The 19052-nt window shown below is 46.1% G+C and overlaps 2 protein-coding genes across 2 annotated transcripts; both read left to right on the forward strand.

Annotated features, from left to right (window-relative positions):
- Positions 1–453: 453 nt before the first annotated feature.
- On the forward strand, positions 454–5373 carry LOC136652460 (vomeronasal type-2 receptor 26-like). Its single transcript, XM_066629401.1, has 3 exons — positions 454–612; positions 1863–1989; positions 4463–5373. The coding sequence occupies exons 1-3, from the start codon at positions 454–456 to the stop codon at positions 5371–5373; spliced, it is 1197 nt and encodes a 398-aa protein (XP_066485498.1).
- A 3384-nt stretch (positions 5374–8757) lies between these two features.
- Positions 8758–18270, forward strand: LOC136652461 (vomeronasal type-2 receptor 26-like). The gene is made up of 5 exons (XM_066629403.1): positions 8758–8851; positions 9555–9796; positions 16148–16301; positions 17360–17389; positions 17510–18270. The coding sequence occupies exons 1-5, from the start codon at positions 8758–8760 to the stop codon at positions 18268–18270; spliced, it is 1281 nt and encodes a 426-aa protein (XP_066485500.1).
- The last annotated feature ends 782 nt before the right edge of the window (positions 18271–19052 follow it).

Genomic DNA, 19052 nt, shown 5'->3' on the forward strand with positions numbered 1-19052 from the left:
CCATGCTGGTACTCTGGATAGGATTGGGCACAGCCCCCAAGAAAAAAGACTGCAGTCTAGGCAAACTAACACATCAACTGTTTGAATCCTTCTCATGTTATCGCCTGAATGTGCTTCAGTGAAAGAAGGGATTCAGTCTCCAGTGCAGGAATTTACATTTGTGGTATGGTATTTGTGGTATGGAAATCTTTCCATAGTTGCAAACACTTGCTGCAAGGGAGTGGCGCCAGGATGCAGTGCTCTTGTTGTCTTGTGTGCTCCCTAAGGCACCTCGTGAACTACAGAAGCTGGACTGGATGGTCCTTTGGTCCTGATCCAGCAAGGTTCTTCTTATGTTCTTATGCTCTGGTTTTATAAATCCTGAGATCTGATTTTCATTTCCAGCTTCATCCATTTTTGAGAACAATTCATTTCAACAACAACGCTGGGAATGAAGTGTTTTTCAGTGAAGGCATGGAATTCTCCACTGGATATGACATTCTGAACTTCATCACTTTCCCAAATAAATCCTTCATTCGAGTGAGAATTGGGAGGATGAATTCTCAGGCCTCCTCCAACCAAGTGTTCACCATTAAGAAAGAGACCATTATTTGGCCTAGCAGCACCAACCAGGTGAGTGTTTCAGATTCTGATTTCCTGTGGAAGCTATTTTATTTCATCCATGCCTCTGGCTCTCTAATTTTTCCAGTTCAGGTTGAGTACCCCTTATCTGTAATTCAGAAATACAGAATATTCCGAAATCTGGAACATTTTTGAGCGTGACTTCTTTCTCCTAAAGAAATAAAATCACAAACTGTGTTTCATGCACAAACCTTGTTTCGTGCACATAATTTTTTTTTTTTTAAATTACCTTCAGGCTATTTGCGAAAATGTCATATGAAATATCAACAAATTTTGTGTTTAGACTTGGGCCCCATCCCCAACATTTCTCATTATATATTAGCAAATATTGTGAAATATAGAAAAATCTGAAACCCAAAACACTTCTGGTTCCAAGCGCTTTGGATGAGGGATGCCCAACCTGTATGAGTGCCACAGAACTGATTCCGGCACATACCACATGGACATTGTCGGGGCCCCTCCCAGATGCCCTGACCCCCGACTTACCCTGGAGCAGGCACCCCATGCCCAGGGTGGGGAGGCTTCCCTGCCCTTGAGGGGGGCAAAGAAGGTTGGCTCACCCCAACCAGACAGAGGGGGCTGGCAGGGCAAACAAGGAACACTGCAGGAAACAAGCCAGGAACAGGAAAGGCCTTTTCTGCCCCCCCTGGGGGAAGGGGAGGGGCCAAAAGGGGGCCAAAAGGAAGCCAGGGATGAGAGGGGGCAGTGCTGTGAGTTGAACAGCTCCTGCTACCAAGCCAGGTGTGGCAGCTCTGCTAAGGAGGAGGACTTGGGTGCTGGAACCCCCTCCCGCTCCAGCCAATCTGAGGCCTCCCTGGGGGTGGGACAAGCCTGCTCCAGGCCCCTCCAGGGCTGGGCCCCTCCAGACATCTTGTTCCTGTTAAAGGTTAGGCCAGCCATTTTCAACCACTGCACCGTGGAACATTGGTGTGCTGCAATCTGTTTGCAGGTATGCCTTGGGAGTGCCTTGGTCATTCATTAGTAGGGCAACTGGAGGATATGAGCCCCTCTCCACTGGCAGTATGGTGTGCCTGGTCAATTGTGGAAAATCTACTGGTGTGCCTTTAGCGCCTTCTCAGTGTGCTGTGAGATTAAAAATGTTTGAAAATCGCTGGGTTAGGCTTTTCAGAATATATTCTTAGCCTAGGATGTATGGATATCTTCAAACTTTGGGTTATGATGTGTACATGTACTGATAAATTAGGCACAATTTAACTGCGCTGTCTCCGTATTGTGATCAGGGGTCTCCACATTCTGCATGTTCTGAGAGATGTCAGCCTGGATGCCACAGAAGAGCTCGTGAGGGAGAACCAACCTGCTGCTATGACTGCTTGAGATGCCCTGAAGGAACCATTTCAAACCAGACAGGTCCGCCATTCCGGAACCTCAGAATATACATGGGGACACTTGATAACTATGCTTTCGTCCTTCTCCTTTTCATCCCTGGCACTGAAATAGACATTTCAGGGATTCATAGTCACTACCTCAGTTCATGTATGGCTGTGATTTTAATCCAAACCGTACAAGATGATGCCTTAATGCACCAGCAAATCCCTCCCCCCTCCTATTTATTTATTTTTCAGGTTTTCTACCACCCTTCCTCCATGGGGCTCAGGGTGGTGCACATAGTTCCTCCCCTCTTTTTGTCCTCACAACAGCCTTGAGAAGTAGGTGAGGCTGAGCGATAGTGACTGGCTCAAGGTCACGCAGGAAGCTTCTTGACTGAGGAGGGATCTGAACATAAAAAGACCTGGTGTAGGTCCAAGGACATGAATTGGACAGCAGGTAGCCTATGAAAACAAAAGAAAAAAGTGTTTTTTTTACCTCCCCTGGGCTGTCTGGTTCCCCCTCCCCCCCAGCCCATAGCATGGAGCGTGCTCTCTGTCAGCAGTAGTAGTGTAGTGAAGGCAGGGCCAGGGGATTCAGGGCCCTGGGTACCACACCTTGAGGAGTGTCAAGCCAGGGGATCATTCACAGGCATTCAGAGTGATTGAGGGCCTCCTTGCCACAGCAGTAGCTTCTGCACCCACTTCATGGACACTCAGGACTGTTATGCACTGCTCTGAGCGGCTGATGGCTTTTTCGCTTTCCTCCCTCTTTTTGGAGGAAAAAGGGCCAAAGAAGCCATTGGATGCTCAGATTGGCACACAACCACTCTGAGTGCTTGCAAGAGGGTTTGCAGGACTCAGAATGGTGGAAAAAGCAGTAGGACTCTCAGAGCGGCACTCAGCCTCTCTGAGCATGCTGTAACCTGGAAGTAATCGGCAGTGATGTCATCACGTCACCACAATTGCTTCCAGTTCAGGTATGTCCAGGAGGTGACATCGCAAGTCAGGGCCCCGGATACCAAAGGGGCCAACTATGCCTCTGGTCAGCAGCACTGCCCTCTCTGGACACAGATGGGCAGGAGGTCTGGTCTAGAGGGTAGAGCCTCCGTCTGCCTGAAGATAAAATCCACAAGGTCGCCAGTTCGAGGCCACTGGCCAGAATGTGACGCCAGATCGGAATGGAACACCTTGAATGTAGTCGTTCTTGAAAGAAAGAACCTTCTTTGAAATTGTAAAAATCCCTATTTAATAGGGATTTAATAAAGCCTGACTATGTAAATCGCCTTGAATAAAGTCTTGAATAAAGACCAAGAAAGGCGGTATATAAATACCTGATATATATATATATATATATATATATATATATATATATATATATATATATATATATATGCGCGCGCGCGCACACACACACACACACACACACACACACACACACACACACACACACAGAGCCACATAGATTTCTTATCAATGCCAGATACAACACTGAGATGATGATGCAATCTAGGTTGGGAGACCATGATAGAAGACTTCTGCCCTAGGTTTCATGAGGTCTCTTCTCTTAACAGCCGCAGGAAGTCCTCCTGGAATGGATCTCATCTTTTGGGATGGGCACATCAGTCACTCTTGTCTCTTGAGCTGGAATATTTCATTTCAGCTGCTCTGAACTGGAACACCTTTGGGAGTGATACACAGGCTGCTTTTCCATGACTAGGTGTCTCTTTGCTTGACTAGATGTCTCTTCAGCCTTGACAAAGCTATAAACACAATATAGTCATCTGGTTTTGAGATGTCCCTTATTGTGACTGGTTTAGCCAAATGCCAACTGCTTTCCTTCTGCTTCTGCACACCGCTTCACCGACACTCCTCGCACATGCACCAGTTTTTCTAATTCCCATAGTATCAGGAGGTAGCAGAATATTTCAAGGGAAGAGGGTAAAAAGTGAGAGAGTGGTAAAAAAAAATATGACCTTGTAAGTAGTATCCATATCTGTTTAGGGTCAGAATAGACGGTCTCTTGGCATAATGGATACATTCTGCAACCTGATAACTCCTTCAGTAAGGTGATAATTTTCAACTACACCCTGGGCCCATGAGGTAAATTGTACATGTGCACAGGTTCAAAATGGGAGCCCAGGAGCCAAAGGAAGGGGCCTGACAATTTCCTGGGGTTTTTCATTTTCCAGCCTCAACAGAACCCATGTGGGGTGGGTGGGTGAAGGGGATACACCATACTTGGGCCTGGGGTCAAAAGGGGGGTCTGCCTGCCTATTGGGGACCCAGAAATTTCCTGTAATTCAAACAAATTTACATATATTATGTAGACTAGCATTCACATTTTGTGTAACCCTACATAGTTTTATATATCCTAATTCACAGAAATTGAAATCCAATCAGGGTATGAATTTATGATCCAATGAAGAAAGGAAGGAGTTCAAATGATATCCCAGCAGGGGAGATGATTAGGATTGGGCCCTCAGTGAATGGCATGTGGCTGTCTTCCCTTTCAGATGCATCTCACTGTGACAAATGCCCAGAAGATGAGCATCCCAGCAAGGATCACAGCCACTGTATCCCCAAAGTCATCACTTATCTAGCATACGATGAACCTTTAGGCACTGTTCTGGCTTCCACTGCATTGGTTTTCACTCTGCTCACAGCTGTGGTGCTTGCAACTTTCATCAAGTATCGGGACACTCCCCTCGTCAGAGCCAACAATCGGGATTTTACTTACCTTCTGCTCATCTCCCTCTTGCTCTGCTTCCTCTGCACCTTGCTGTTCATTGGACAACCAAGCAGGTTGACCTGCCTTCTTCGACAGGCTGCTTTTGGAAATGCCTTTTCTCTTGCTCTTTCTTGTGTGTTGGGCAAAACCATCACTGTGGTTCTTGCATTCGCAGCCACAAACCCAGGAAGCAAGATGAGAAATTGGGTTGGGAAAAAACTACCCTTTTCCATTATCCTTTTTGGTTCTATTGTTCAGGTTGGCCTCTGTGTCATCTGGCTGGGCACCTCTCCTCCATTCCCAGACCGTGACATGTTCTCCCAGCCTGGTCAGATCGTAGTGGTATGTAATGAGAGCTCAGGCACCATGTTCTATCTTGTTCTGGGCTACATGGGCTCTCAGGCCTTCATTAGCTTCATGGTGGCCTTCTTGGCCAGGAAGCTGCCTGACACTTTCAACGAAGCCAAGTTCATCACCTTCAGCCTGTTGGTCTTTTGCAGTGTGTGGGTGTCCTTTTTGCCAAGCTACCTGAGCACGAAAGGGAAATACATGGTGGCTGTGGAGATCTTCTCCATTTTGGCCTCCAGTACTGGGTTACTTCTTTGTATTTTTGCTCCTAAGGTGTACATTATTTTGTTTAGGCCAGTCATGAACACCAGGGACCAATTCTTTAAGAAAAGGAATTCTACTAAGTAACTCATTAGAGTAGTATAAAGGCCCATGGCAAGGGTTGGCGGTTCTTTTTGGTTCCAATGAAGAAGTGAGTCCAATCCTAGGTTGTCATAAAACAGCTTTATTTATCAACAATCTGAGAGCATCAAATTACAGGAGCACTTTCAGGCACAAGACTTATAAAACTCTAAGTGACCCACCAAGCCAGCAAGGCCCAGGAGCAAAGAATTGGCTGAACAGAGGGACTTATATAGGCAAGGCTATAGGTAACTAAAAATATCAGCACAATGAGCAATAACAGGCTAATTGAAATCAAAGTGACATATGTTGCTGAAATACAAACTATGCATTATTACTCTTCCCAGAATTCTCCTCATTAAGAGGCATCTTATCAAGCAGGTGCAATCAAAAGATTGTTGTAGGCCTTAGTCTGGGAAAACACTATGCATTAACAGCCCAATCCTATCCACACTTTCCTGGGAGTAAGCCCCATTGACTCTAATGGGACTTACTTCTGAGTAGACCTGCATAGGATTGGGCTCCGGGTCAGCTGCAGGTCAGGTCATTTGCATTTGGACCCAACTTCTCAGCTTCTCACGGGAATGTTACAGGGATTTCCAGCGAGAATGCAGACAGCTTTCAGAAAATGGAAGGCAAGGGGAGAAGATGGCTGCCAGGCCTTGCACCTGCCATTGCAAGTAATTTGGAATGTTAGCAATCCCCGCTCAGTCTGTCATGTGATGATCAATATTAGTAAGTCTGGGCTCTTCCAATCGGGGTGCTCCGTGTCCCCTGCTTCACTTGAGAATTGGAACTAATTCTGGAATGAATCCTGAGGTATGGGATAGTCATTTGTACTATAACCCATTCTCTGGTTGACTTCTTGGCAATGGGTGCAGCAGAGTCAGTCATCTTACAGATTCATGTACCTGTACAACTGCCTCACTAGTTTTTAGGAAGAACATTTTCAAAAACCCGTAGCACTGTTGGAGACAGAGTCTGCATGTTGAGTGCAGTGGAGTATTGGGTCAGCTATGCGTGTCTTATTAGGGAATCTGCAGCTGTGACTTTTTGAGCTCAGGTTTGGGGATCATAGAACTCCCCAGGGGACTTCAGAGTCCACCAGAAGTTGGAAATTTGATTGAGTGAATGCGCCAGAAAGTCAGATAGCAAGTGACTTTTCACCCCCAAACTGTTGATGGAGGCTACTGGGGTCTTCTTCAAGCCATACCTATTGCAGCAAGAGACAGTACTTTTTAAGGTGATGGAACTTACGACTTGGGGCAGTTGCCCTTGCTAGCTCCTAGTTATAGGGTGGGGAGACATGTCCAGTGTTTCATTACAGGCTGAACATTGATGAAAGATCAGAAAGGATCTTGAGATACTTAACAGAAAAATAGGAAATATTGGCACAGCTGTAGAAGGCAGCTACTTCCTAACTGTGCTCATTAAACTCTATTGGAATAGTCCCTGGCTGTAAGTGACAAGGCATACAGCGTCTGCAGTATAATAGCAAGCCATCTTTGCAATGTCAGATTGGGGCTGTGGCCGTGCTTGGTCTTGGGAGAAGGGGAAGGCTCCCTGCAGATTTCAGGATGCCTCCTTTCAAAACGAAGCAGCCGGTGTCATGTCGCAGTTGGGTTTTGGAAAGGGATAGCATGAGGCAGAAGGATTGGTCAAGGAGGCCCAAATAACTTCTCCAGAGACTTCTTAGCTTAGGGGTGCTGGCTGAGACCCCCATAAGTAACTACAACAAATTCAACCTCCAAAGCTTCTTGACTTGTTAAGCTGTGCATGATGAAGTTTGGAGCTTCCTTGATGCCACACCACAGGCTGAAGTGGCATCGCCTGGGCTGTCTGGTTTACCTCGCCTGGGCTGTCTGGTTCCCCCTCCCCCCCAGCCCATAGCATGGAGTGTGCTCTCTGTCAGCAATAGTAGTGTAGCTAAGGCAGGGCCAGGGGATACAGGGCCCTGGGTACCACACCTTGAGGGGTGTCAAGCCAGGGGATCATTCACAGGCATTCAGAGTGATTGAGGGCCTCCTTGCCACAGCAGTAGCTTCTGCAGCGTGGACTGAGTGGACTGTTACGCACTGCTGTGAGCGGCTGATGGCTTTTTCGCTTTCCTCCCTCTTTTTGGAAGAAAAAAGGCCAAAGAAGCCATTGGATGCTCAGATTGGCACACAACCACTCTGAGTGCTTGCAAGAGGGGTTGCAGGACTCAGAATGGTGGAAAAAGCAGTAGGACGCTCAGAGCGGCACTCAGCCTCTCTGAGCATGCTGTAACCTGGAAGTAATCGGCAGTGATGTCATCACGTCACCACAATTGCTTCCAGTTCAGGTATGTCCAGGAGGTGACATCGCAAGTCAGGGCCCCGGATACCAAAGGGGCCAACTACGCCTCTGGTCAGCAGCACTGCCCTCTCTGGACACGGATGCAGACACACACAGAGCCACATAGATTGCTTCCAGGTCTCTTCTCAGACCTGGACAATTGCTTCCAGGTCCAGGACAATTGCTGATTGTCCTGATACTATCGAACTACCTAACTGAACTACCAAACTACCGAACTTCCGAACTGATACTACCGAACTACTCTGTCTGAATAGTAGACAGAGTAATGGAGAAAAACTAATAAAATCACTTTCTTGTGCTTCTTAAAGTTGCTTTTGCACAGCAGGCTTTGAAAAGGGTGACCCAAATGCATGTTAGCACCACGTTCCCAAGGGCCTCCATTTGTAGAGGTGGAATATTTTCTGAGTACAAACTATCAGGGACAAAGGTAGAGCTCTCAAATTCAAGAACTTGTCGTTTGGGCACTATTGAACATCTGGCTAGCCAGACACAGGATGCTTGTCTTCACACCTCCCAATGAGTAGAAAGGCCTTAACCGAAGTTACTACACAAAATCTTCCTGTATCTGCTCTACAACACAGAGTATCTGAGAAAGAGGCAAAGAGAGAGAGTGGCAATTATCTACCCTATAATTAACAGTTATGTGATTAATTCCCTGCCATGCAAATCCCCCTCCCCAGGGATTTTGAGAAGCAAGTTTCCAGGATCATAAACAAAAAACAGATTCATCAATTGTAGAATGTAATCATGAAATGGCATAAACAGTGATGTTTCTGATAAATGCTGGCATTGCTGGGCTCTGCCATTACCAGTCTTGAATAACCTATAATATGATGACTGTGTTCAGTCTAACAGATAGATTATGCCTTATCAATTACTGTAGTTGCTTGGGGTGTGCATGAAAGCTTCACGGCAGAAACAGATTGCAGAGACCTAAAATGCTGCTCCAGCTGTTGTTTCTACTGCTGCCCCAGGCCATCAGTGAAACCTCAGACGAAGTTTGTGAAGCAACAACTGACAGATATTCACGTGAATATTTGAAGCCAGGAGACCATGTCATTGGTGCAGTTTTGTCTGTACAAATTGTTACAGATCGAGGAGTGTCCTTCACTTACTTACCCCCCAATCCTGGTTTTCATAGAGCCAGGTAAGTTTGCATGTATGTAGGAGGTTGATCATCATAAGCTTCAGCATTTCAGAACCAAACTTAGACCTCAATCCAACCCAATTTACCACTGCTGGTGCAGCCAACGGGGTATGCACTGCGTCCTATTGTGGGAAGGCAGTCACAGAGGCCTCCTTTATGTAAGGGAACATTTCTTTCCTTACGTTGGGGCTGCATTGGAGCTGCACTGGTGCTGGAAAGTTGGATAGGATTGGGCCCTTAGGGCCCAATCCTAACCAGGTCTACTCAGAAGTAAGTCCTATTTTGTTCAATGGGGCTTAGTCTCAAGAAAGTGTGGTTAGGATTGCAGCTTTAATGTCATAACTTTAGTCCTGACTGTGGTCAAGCCATGCACACTTTCACAAATAATTTCTGCGACAGTGACATTGAACCAGAAATGGAAGACAGTGACAATGGAAGAGCAGACTTGCACAGATAACATGAGAGACCATCTTGCTCTTCCTTCTGGCAGCACCTAAGCTTCTTTGCTCTTCAACATTTCCCCCCAAAAACTTTACATTTGCAACTCTCCCTGTGCTTGGCGAACTGGGGGAGTGTGTGTGGGGGCAGGATGGGACAGGAGAGGATGGCTACTAATGTAAGCAAGAAATTGAAAACGACTTATTTTCATGCAGGTCAGAGATAAAGAATTACCAGCATGCCTTGGCTTTGCTATTTGCTGTAGAGGAAATCAACAGGGATCCAAGCCTCATGCCCAATGTCAGTCTGGGCTTCCACATCTACGATAATGCCTTCCAAGCCAGATTAAGCTGTGATGTCCTTCTGTCCCTGCTGACAACGGAAAAAGACAGCTTTCCCAATTTCAAGTGTGGAAAGGAACCCAGTACGTCAGTAGTCATTGGAGGACTCAATTCTGAAGCTTCTATCCAGACAGCTACCATGCTCGATCTCTACAAGATTCCACAGGTAGGGGTTTGTGGGACGAAGCATCACCAATTTACCATTGACACACAGTTTCCACAAACTACAATAGTCTCTCTCTCTCTCTCTCTCTCTCTCTCTCTCACACACACACACACACACACACACACACACACACACACACACAAGGTAGTGTTACATGATGACATAGACTATGAAAAACTCTCTTGGGCTGGAATCCTATGCACATTTTCCTGAGAGTCAGTTCCATTGATCTCAATGGAACTTCTGAGTAGACATGCATAGGGTTGTGCAGTTATTCAGGTTTTCCTGTTGGAGTATTCTACTCTAGCAGTGATTTTCAGCCTTTTTCATCTCACAGCACACTGATAAGACACTAAAATTGTCAAGGCACACCATCATTTTTTTTATTTTTGGACAAGTCACACCATGCTGCTGGTAGGGGAGATCACATCCCCCAATAGCCCCACTAATGAATTACCTCCTCTAATAAATGATCCATCAAACTTCTGTGACACACCTGAGGACCATTTGTGGCACATCAATGTGCCGCAGCACACTGGTTGAAAATCACTATAGGGTTCTACAGGTACTATAGGGTTCATATTTTTTGGGACTATGTTCCAGCATCATTTACTCTTCCAGTCTGACTCCTCCTGAGTCTAGAATGAGACATGCTGAAATGCACACTCAGATATATTTAGGATTGCTGAGTATTTGCTTCATGTTTAGTACAGGACCAGGTCATATGCCATGCAAAGCAGAACATTGCAGCTGTGTGTTTAACTCTATCCAGACCATATCTTGGGAACTCCCTTCCTGCTTTCTTTTGCATAGGACTGATGGGAGTAGGAATCATAGCCTAACAGAGTTTTCAGTTAACCATTTTTAATTCTCTTTCTTTTCAGTGAGTTGAATGGAGTGATGTAGGCTATTCAGAAGAGTGTAGGTAAAGATTCTCAAAGGATAGCTCTGGGGGAGGGGATGATTCCCAGTGGTTCCCAGTGGTATCAGCGTGTGCAAGATCCTAACTCCATTCCTTCCCCCTTCCTTCACCCTTACTCTCCTTGGACTTGTACCATAAAAAGAACTGGCACAGATCCATGGAGATCCATTGAGGTAGCAGAGTCTTGCTGCAGTCTAAGGGAACAAAAGGCCCATCACTTCAAGGAAGTCTCTGGATTCCCCCCTCCCCGGGTCGGTAACACTTTATTGATGCGACTGCATTGGCAGAAGAGGGGATTTGGGTCAGATTGGGCGGTAGAACACTGAATGTTCAACAGTGGCCAAAGTTAAGACTTATAGCTGAATCCTATTGGGCTATCCCTGCATGCTCTATATTCACAACACGTTCCAGTTGTTGCAAAGATTGCCATAAGGCATGCTAGCAGAGTCAGCTCAGGCTCTCAGTGCAAAGAAGATGACCAGATAGCACTGATGCACTACCAGCCAGCAGTAAGCTTATTTGGGGCATGGGGAGGTGGGGAGGGGATGGAATAGGGCAGAGGGAGGGAGGTCCTTTGGGTAGACCAGGCCTGGAAGGGGGGTGGAGATGATGGCAGACTCTGCCACCGAATCCAATGCTCCATTCTGAGCTGGCAAACCCAACATGTTTCTCCTCAGTTCTGTGCCCACTCAAGGGTGACTGCAGATCCAAGTAGATCCATTGGGACTGCCATAGGTCAACACAGGGTAAGGGAATGTTTGTTCCCTTACCCTGAAGAGACCTGGGGCTACTTCCCTGGCTCGACAGGATACAGTGGTAGCCATTTCGGCACTATTGTAGCCCCGGGTGCTAGGGAAGCATAGATTTGGGCCCCTATTTAGCCACAGTTTGGCAAAAGAAGCTCAGCAAAGAGATGTATCTTCTAAGCTCTCTCTGGAGAAGTTTCCATTGTTTTGGATGCATAACGGAAGAGCTCTGATTTCTAGCAAGGGTTGTTGTATCTTTCTGTAATGAATGAAGTCTTGTTCCTCCTCCCACCCCATTCAGTTTGGTTATGGCTCACTTCACCAAAGACTGAGAGACAAGGTTCAATTCCCTTTTTTGTACCAAATGGCCCCAAATGAAGCTTCTCAGAGTGAAGGAATAGTGAGGATCTTAAGATATTTCCAGTGGACTTGGATTGGCCTAATTGTTTCCAATGATGATAGTGGAGAAGTGTTTGAACGAAGCTTGAAATCCATGTTCAGCTGGAACGGCATCTGTGTCGCCTTCACAGAAAAGATGCCGTTATTCTCTCTCCACGGCTTAATTTCATCGTTACACCATTTGATTACTAAATTGGAAATGATGCCATTTCTTATTAAGACGAAAGCCAATGTGATTGTTGTATACGGGGATGGAAATTATATGTATGGTTTCCAAAGGGCGCTACATTTTTATGAAAATATAATATCACTAGGGAAGGTTTGGATCACGACTCCTCGATGGGAAATAACTTCAAAGTCATTTATCCTTGAAATAGATGTCAAATCCTTCCATGGATCCCTTTCCATAGCAACTCATAAAAGGAATGTGCCAGGATTTGAGGACTTTCTTCAGAGATATAACCCTAACCAGCAAGAAGAGTCTGAGTTTATGAAAGACTTCTGGTCTGATGCATTTAAGTGTAGGAAAAATAATTTCAGGAAATTACTTTACATTCAACGCTGCACATGGAAGGAAAAGTTAGGGACTCTTCCTAGGACTGTGTTTGAAATGAGCATGTCTGACCAGAGCTACAGTATCTATAATGCAGTCTACGCCTTGGCACATGCCTTACATGCCATTCAATCATCCTGGCTGCAAATGTTGAAAGAAACCCCTAGTTGGGAACTTCAGACCATGCAGTCCTGGGAGGTAACAATAAAAGTCGTGTTCATTGTATCATTGGGGCTTCTGTGAGCAAGTAAAATAAATAACAAATGAGTAAAGTAAATAGCAGATGGGTAAGATGCTAATCTGGATTGGGACCAAGTTGTGGTGTTTCAACTTTCAATTTCACTCTAACTTGGCTCTTCCAGACTGGTATTGTTCTCATTGCTGGCTAGCACAGATCTGTTCTGCTGAGATGTTGAATGTTACTCCTGAATTTCTATCAGCCATTTGGTATTTTCTGTCATTTTGCTCACTGTAGCATATTGAATTCTCATTTTACCAAAAGGTGCAACAATTCCCTTAAAGAACATATGGCACAATCCAAAGCAGCCGTTGGGCTGGCACACAGACTTGTGCCAGTCACTGAGGGCTGCCTCCAGCGCTATTGTGCTGGAGGAAAGGTAGGTTAGCACTGGCTGAGTCAGGCTGGCATGGGGGCTTGGGGAGGGCAGGCGGGAAGGAGGCATTCCGGAGTGGGCGGAGGGCTGGCGGGCCTGCGGGTGGGTAGTGGATGAGCAGGAGGTGGGGCCTGGATTCGGCACTTTGCCAAATCCAAAGTCCTGGGTGACCTGGCGCAGCAGTGGGTTGCTCGGAACTGTGCCACCTCTTTAGGTGGTGCAGATCACAGTAGCCCCATTGGGGCTGCTGCAGTATTACCTGGGGTAAGGGGACTGTATTCCCCTTGCCCCAGGTTGAGCTGCAGGCAGCCCCAACCCTACTCTGGATGTGGGACAGGCCAGTTGGCCTCCCCATTCCAGCGTGGGTTAGGATTCGGCAGATAGTGAAGTAAAAGAGATGCAAGTGCTTGGACTTTCTCAATGTGGGTGAGAGAGAGAGAGGAATGTGTGGTGTTGGGTGGCAGCTGACGCAGAACCGCCCTGTCAGAGTCTACTGATAATTGCCACAGTTTCCCCTATGAGGGCACAAGTTCTCCAACTGCTTACTTTGGAGAAAGTGGGTGGAGAATTCCCCCCCCTTGTAGAGGGGGCTGCAATGATTTTCTGTGGACTCCAACAGGCAGTTCTGCCTCACCTGACACCCCACAACATACATCCCTGGTGTGTGTGTCTAAGTGTGTGAAAATTTGCAAAGAACTGAAGTCAGGAACATGGAGAAGTTTTTTTCAGAGCTTAGGGAGGAAATTCTGTAACGGGATCTTTTGTTTATCTGGAAAAGAGAAGTTTTGTAGCATGAATTCATCTTGGATAAAAAATGCAAAAGGGACTGGAAATCTTAGGGTGTGAAAAATCCTTCCATGCCTGCAAGCCTTTGCCCTGGCTATGGAAATCCTGAAGTGTGATCTTCCCATCTAGCTTCACCCATTTTTGAGAAAAGTCCATTTTAACAACAGTGCTGGGCATGAGATCTTTTTCAATGAAAACATGGAATTCAACAGTGGATTTGACATTCTGAACTTGGTGGCTTTCCCAAACAAATCCTTCGGCCGACTGAGAGTTGGAGGAATAGATTCCCAGGCTTCCTTGAACCAAAGCTTCACTATGAAGGGAGATGCCATTATCTGGCCCGACAAATTCAACAAGGTGAGCGATCCAGATTCCGATTCCCTAAGTAATTACTTTTTCTTTCACACCTCTGACTCTGATAACCACTTTTCCAATATCACTGCCAAGGCATCTCACACGTATGAAGTTACTAACTTGTCAGCAGCTGACTCTGTTGAGAAGATTCTGATGAATATAATAAAAGTTGAGGGTGCAATCTCCAAATAATATACAGGGGGGGGCTGTATCAGCAGATCCCATATCCAGGGTTTCACGTATCCAAGGAAATGGGCACCCCCATTCGGCCCCCCCTTTCAAGTTCCTCGGGGCATCTCCTGTATCCATGTTGGGTTCAGGAACAGGTCTCTTGCCGGTAAGGGGGAGGAGGCCTGTACAGAAGCACCCTAATTCTGGTATATGGTTGTTGGCTTATTCTGCAACTTAGATCACAGGTACCACATTCTTTGGTCCTTGCCAACTTATTGCTGCTTACCTAAGGCTGCAATCCTAACAACACTTTCCTTAGAGTAAGCCCCTTTGAAGAAAATAGGTCTTACTTCTGAGCAGACCTGGTTAGGATTCTGCCCACAGTCTGGCTATCAGCAGAGATCAATGTGTCAACACCCCAAAATACTGAAGCAGAATCTGAGCTGAAATGTTCCTGCCTATTTTTGTACCCCAGTCTTGAGTTAGTCTTATGTTACACTGTATTATGTCCTGAACCCCTGGGGGCTGGGGGATAAGAATAAACCCTCAGTTTGGCTGTACTTGTCGTAAGAGGCGACTAATTAGATGGGACTCGTTAGATTAGGTTAGATGGGACTCGTCAGCCTGGGAAGGCAGCTCATCTGAGAGAAGGATAACTCTGATCCAAAACCTCCACTGCCTTGTGGCGACATACAGTTATGGAAAAGGCTTCAGGAGTCAAGCTCGAGGCAAAATCCGGAGCCAGAGTCCCTGAGGCAAATAATGACTGAACACAGTCACGTTCTGGCAACTCCTGCAACGCTGCTGGAACCAACCGTATTGGCCTCTGCCTTTCCATTGGACCATTTCAGCGACCTGGAGAGGGGGGATTTGCTGCATGGGTAACTGTCTATCCTCCATATCTACTTTACCCAGGCTTTGCGCACTGAAGAGGACACTCTGTTCCAGAACCACTATTGAGACCGCAATAACATAGTCTTCCGAGACTGAAGGATGACAGCAACAAATTATGTCCTGGTAAAATAATCCTTAGCCTGCACCTAGAAACCATTACTCACATTCCATTCATTGTACGAGTTTCTCTTGTTTCTATTAAGAAGAACTATCTTAAGACGGGCACTATATGAATGAGGGCAGAAAGAGACATTTTGAAATGAAATTTTTCTTGCAAGATTCCATGGGCTAAGTGGAAGACATTGCCCCAAATAACTGTACAGCAGCCCTCCAATAAGGTTCCTAGAGCAACTGTAGATATTTCATTTCCATTTATGTTTGTACAGGTGGGACCTTTTTATGCACGGGGGTTTCGTCCCCTGAACTTCCAGGACTGGGGAAATCCACGTTGTGCCAAATCAACCAGAAACACATGATTTTACACAAATTGCAGCCTCAGAGCCCATGTCTACTCAGAATTAAGTCCCATTCTAGTCAATGGGGCTTACTCCCTGGAAAGTGTACAGAGGATTGTAGCCTAAATCTGATGCTTGGGATTGCTGGGAAGACTTGCTTGCTGGGCTGTTTTGCTTATGTAGGCTAGAGCAGAGAGAGCCTGTAGCATCTTAGTCTGAAAGAGGGGGGAATTTGGCAGAGGTTGCCTGGCAAATGTGGGTTTTTTAAAGCAATCCCCCTCTGTTACTACTGTGTGTGTGAGAGAGAGAGAGGGAGGGAGGGAGGGAGGGAGGGAGAGCGATCCTCTTTGCTGCACCACTTCTGGCTACAGAGGTTTCTCCCTTGGCTTCCCCTCTTCCCACAAGATTCTCACTGATTTTTTCGGAGTCTTCTGCACTTGCCTCTTTGATGGCTCAGGGGCTCCAAGGAGTCTTTCTGTTCCTGCGCAAGGCGCACAATCTTCCAGAGCCTCTTCCATGGCTCCAGAGCTACTTCTATGGCGATGCAATGCACAGATTTTTGCAATGTTTCTGTACCTTGAAACAGAGGCAGACACCAGCACGGGGCAAAGGTGCGTGCGACTTTGAATTGCCCCGCCCCATTCTCGTTGAGATAAAGCCGCAGATAAAAAATCTGTATATAAACGGTTGTAACTGTATAACATTTTAAATGACAGGGCCATTGTATCCTGGATAGCTATGCCCCAGTCAAACCCATGCTGTTATTGGACATTTGTGTCTGTTGTTTTTGTACCCTGAACATTTGTGTCCCAATATAAGTATACTTATATTTGATGTGTTTTTTTATTTTTATTTTTAAAACACCAAGGTAGAGTTAGGGCTGGGATAAGAGGCTTAGCATATATAAAATGGGGGTTGCTGCCCAGTTATATTTTATATATATAGGTATTTATAAAGGTATTTTGTTTGTTGCCCAGTTTTAGTGGGATGCCAAAAAAGGGGGGTGCGCACACACAGACACAAAAACTAGATGTGAATATCCAGGGATGACAATGACCAGGATACATTTGACGAAGGCACAATCAACATAGGGTACGATGTGCTTAAATGCACAGGTACATTCAATAAGGTTAAACTGCATTTGCTTCACATTATGGTCAGAAGTTGCCACATTCTGCCTGCTCGGAGAGATGTCGACCTGGATACCACAGGAAGGCTCGTGAGGGAGAACCATCCTGCTGCTATGACTGTCTGCAGTGCCCTGAAGGGACTGTGTCAAATTATACAGGTAGGTGACTCAGGAGCTTCAGGAAATATATGGGGACGTTGAATAAAAAAGGGGGTTACCCTTCTCGTTGGCATTCTTTCAAATTTCTATTTGACATCATTTTTCATGTAGTAAAGCCTCTGAGTAGCACCATTCCTGGTACAGAAAGGGAAATCTCAGTGAGTCGACTAGCAGAAACTGGCATGTATGTGAAGCACTGCTGGGGATGTGGGGACCAGTAGGCCTTATACTGGTAGCAGCACACCACAGACAGGTGAAGAGGCTGGCATCCATGGCATGACAGCCATGCCTCATGGTCCCCTGGCATATCACACAGGTAGGATTGGGTCAGCAGTGGGTTGAAAATGTAACCGATCTTCTAAAATTGTCTCCTTTTTTCAGATGCTTATCAATGCGACAAATGCACTGTAGGTAAGTATCCTGTCAAAGATCAAAGCCACTGCATTCCTAAAGGCATCACCTACCTGGCATATGATGGAATTTTAGGTCTCAGTTTGGGCTCCACTGCACTTGTTTTCGCTCTGCTCACAGGCTTCGTGCTTGTAACTTTTATCACACATCGAGACACGCCCATCGTCAGAGCCAACAATCGGGATTTTACTTACCTTCTGCTCATCTCCCTTTTGCTCTGCTTCCTTTGCTCCTTCCTGTTCATCGGACGACCTGGCAAGGTGACCTGCCTTCTTCGACAGCCTGCTTTTGGAAATGCCTTTTCTCTTGCTCTATCTTGTGTGTTGGGCAAAACCATCACTGTCATTCTTGCGTTCACAGCCACAACCCCAGGAAACAAAATGAGGAAGTGGGTGGGGAAAAGACTATCTACTTCCATCATCTTTGCTTTTTTTATTGTTCAAGTTGGACTCAGTGCAATCTGGCTGTGCACTTCTCCCCCATTCCCACACCTTGACATGTTCTCTCTACCTAGGCAGATCATAATGGTATGTAATGAGGGCTCAGACACCATGTTTTACCTTGTTTTGGGCTACATGGGCTTTCAGGCCGTCATCAGCTTCACCATAGCCTTCTTAGCCAGGAAGCTGCCTGACACTTTCAATGAAGCCAAGTTCATCACCTTCAGCATGTTGGTCTTTTGCAGTGTGTGGGTGTCCTTTTTCCCAGGCTATCTGAGTACAAAAGGCAAATATGTGGTGGCTGTAGAGATCTTCTCCATTTTGGCCTCCAGTGCAGGACTGCTCCTTTGTATTTTTGCCCCTAAAATGTACATTATTTTGTTGAGGCCACAAATGAACACCAGAGACCAGTTCTTTAAGAAAAGAAATTATATGAAGTAATTCAGTAGAGCAGCCTTTCCCAAAATGTCTGTCGCAACCCACTGTTGTGTCAACCTCACAAGCTCATGTGAGGTGGGTCCTCCTGTTCACACTCGCATCCAAATAACTCCAAATAGGAGCCATTCCAGAGGCATTAGTGACCCTGCAGGGTTTGTCTGGGTCACACCAGGCCAATGACCCTCTCTACTGGCCTCCACAGGCCTCCGAATGGCCCACACAAGCTCCCAAAACTTCTAGTTTGTCTTCGAAAACTGGAAGTGGCTTTTGGAGGCTTCTGCAGTCCATTTTGGGGCCTGTGAAGGCCAGTAGAGTGGGCTGCCAGCTCGGGGCAACCCTGAATAGACCTTCCAGGCACCACTGAGAGCATCGCAACCCACCATGGAGGTTTGTTGTGGTACCAATAAGATTGGGAACCGCTGTAGTAGAGCATTTTGGAACACAAGCAATCCTTTCTTAGAAACTAACTGCAGAGAAGGCAACAATAGGAGCGAGCCACTTTATCTAGACAAGAACAAACTGAATCACTTTTCATCAAATTCAAAGTGATCAGGATCACTTGGCCATCACCAGTCATGACAGGCTTATCTCTAAAGTCCAACTCTTAAGATGGAACTCAAGAGGAATTCATCTCAAATCTTGCTTTATGTCCTGTGCAAAAACATGAGAACATGGGAAGAGCTAATATGTTTCAAGCCCCCTCCTCATTTGCATAAGTGCATGAGCACATGGTAGATGACCTTTGACCTATCACACAAAAGCATCATGGGGCAATGTACTTTAGG

This window comes from Tiliqua scincoides, chromosome 5 (genome assembly GCF_035046505.1).
Source record: "Tiliqua scincoides isolate rTilSci1 chromosome 5, rTilSci1.hap2, whole genome shotgun sequence".
NCBI classification, from domain to species: Eukaryota; Metazoa; Chordata; class Lepidosauria; order Squamata; family Scincidae; genus Tiliqua; species Tiliqua scincoides.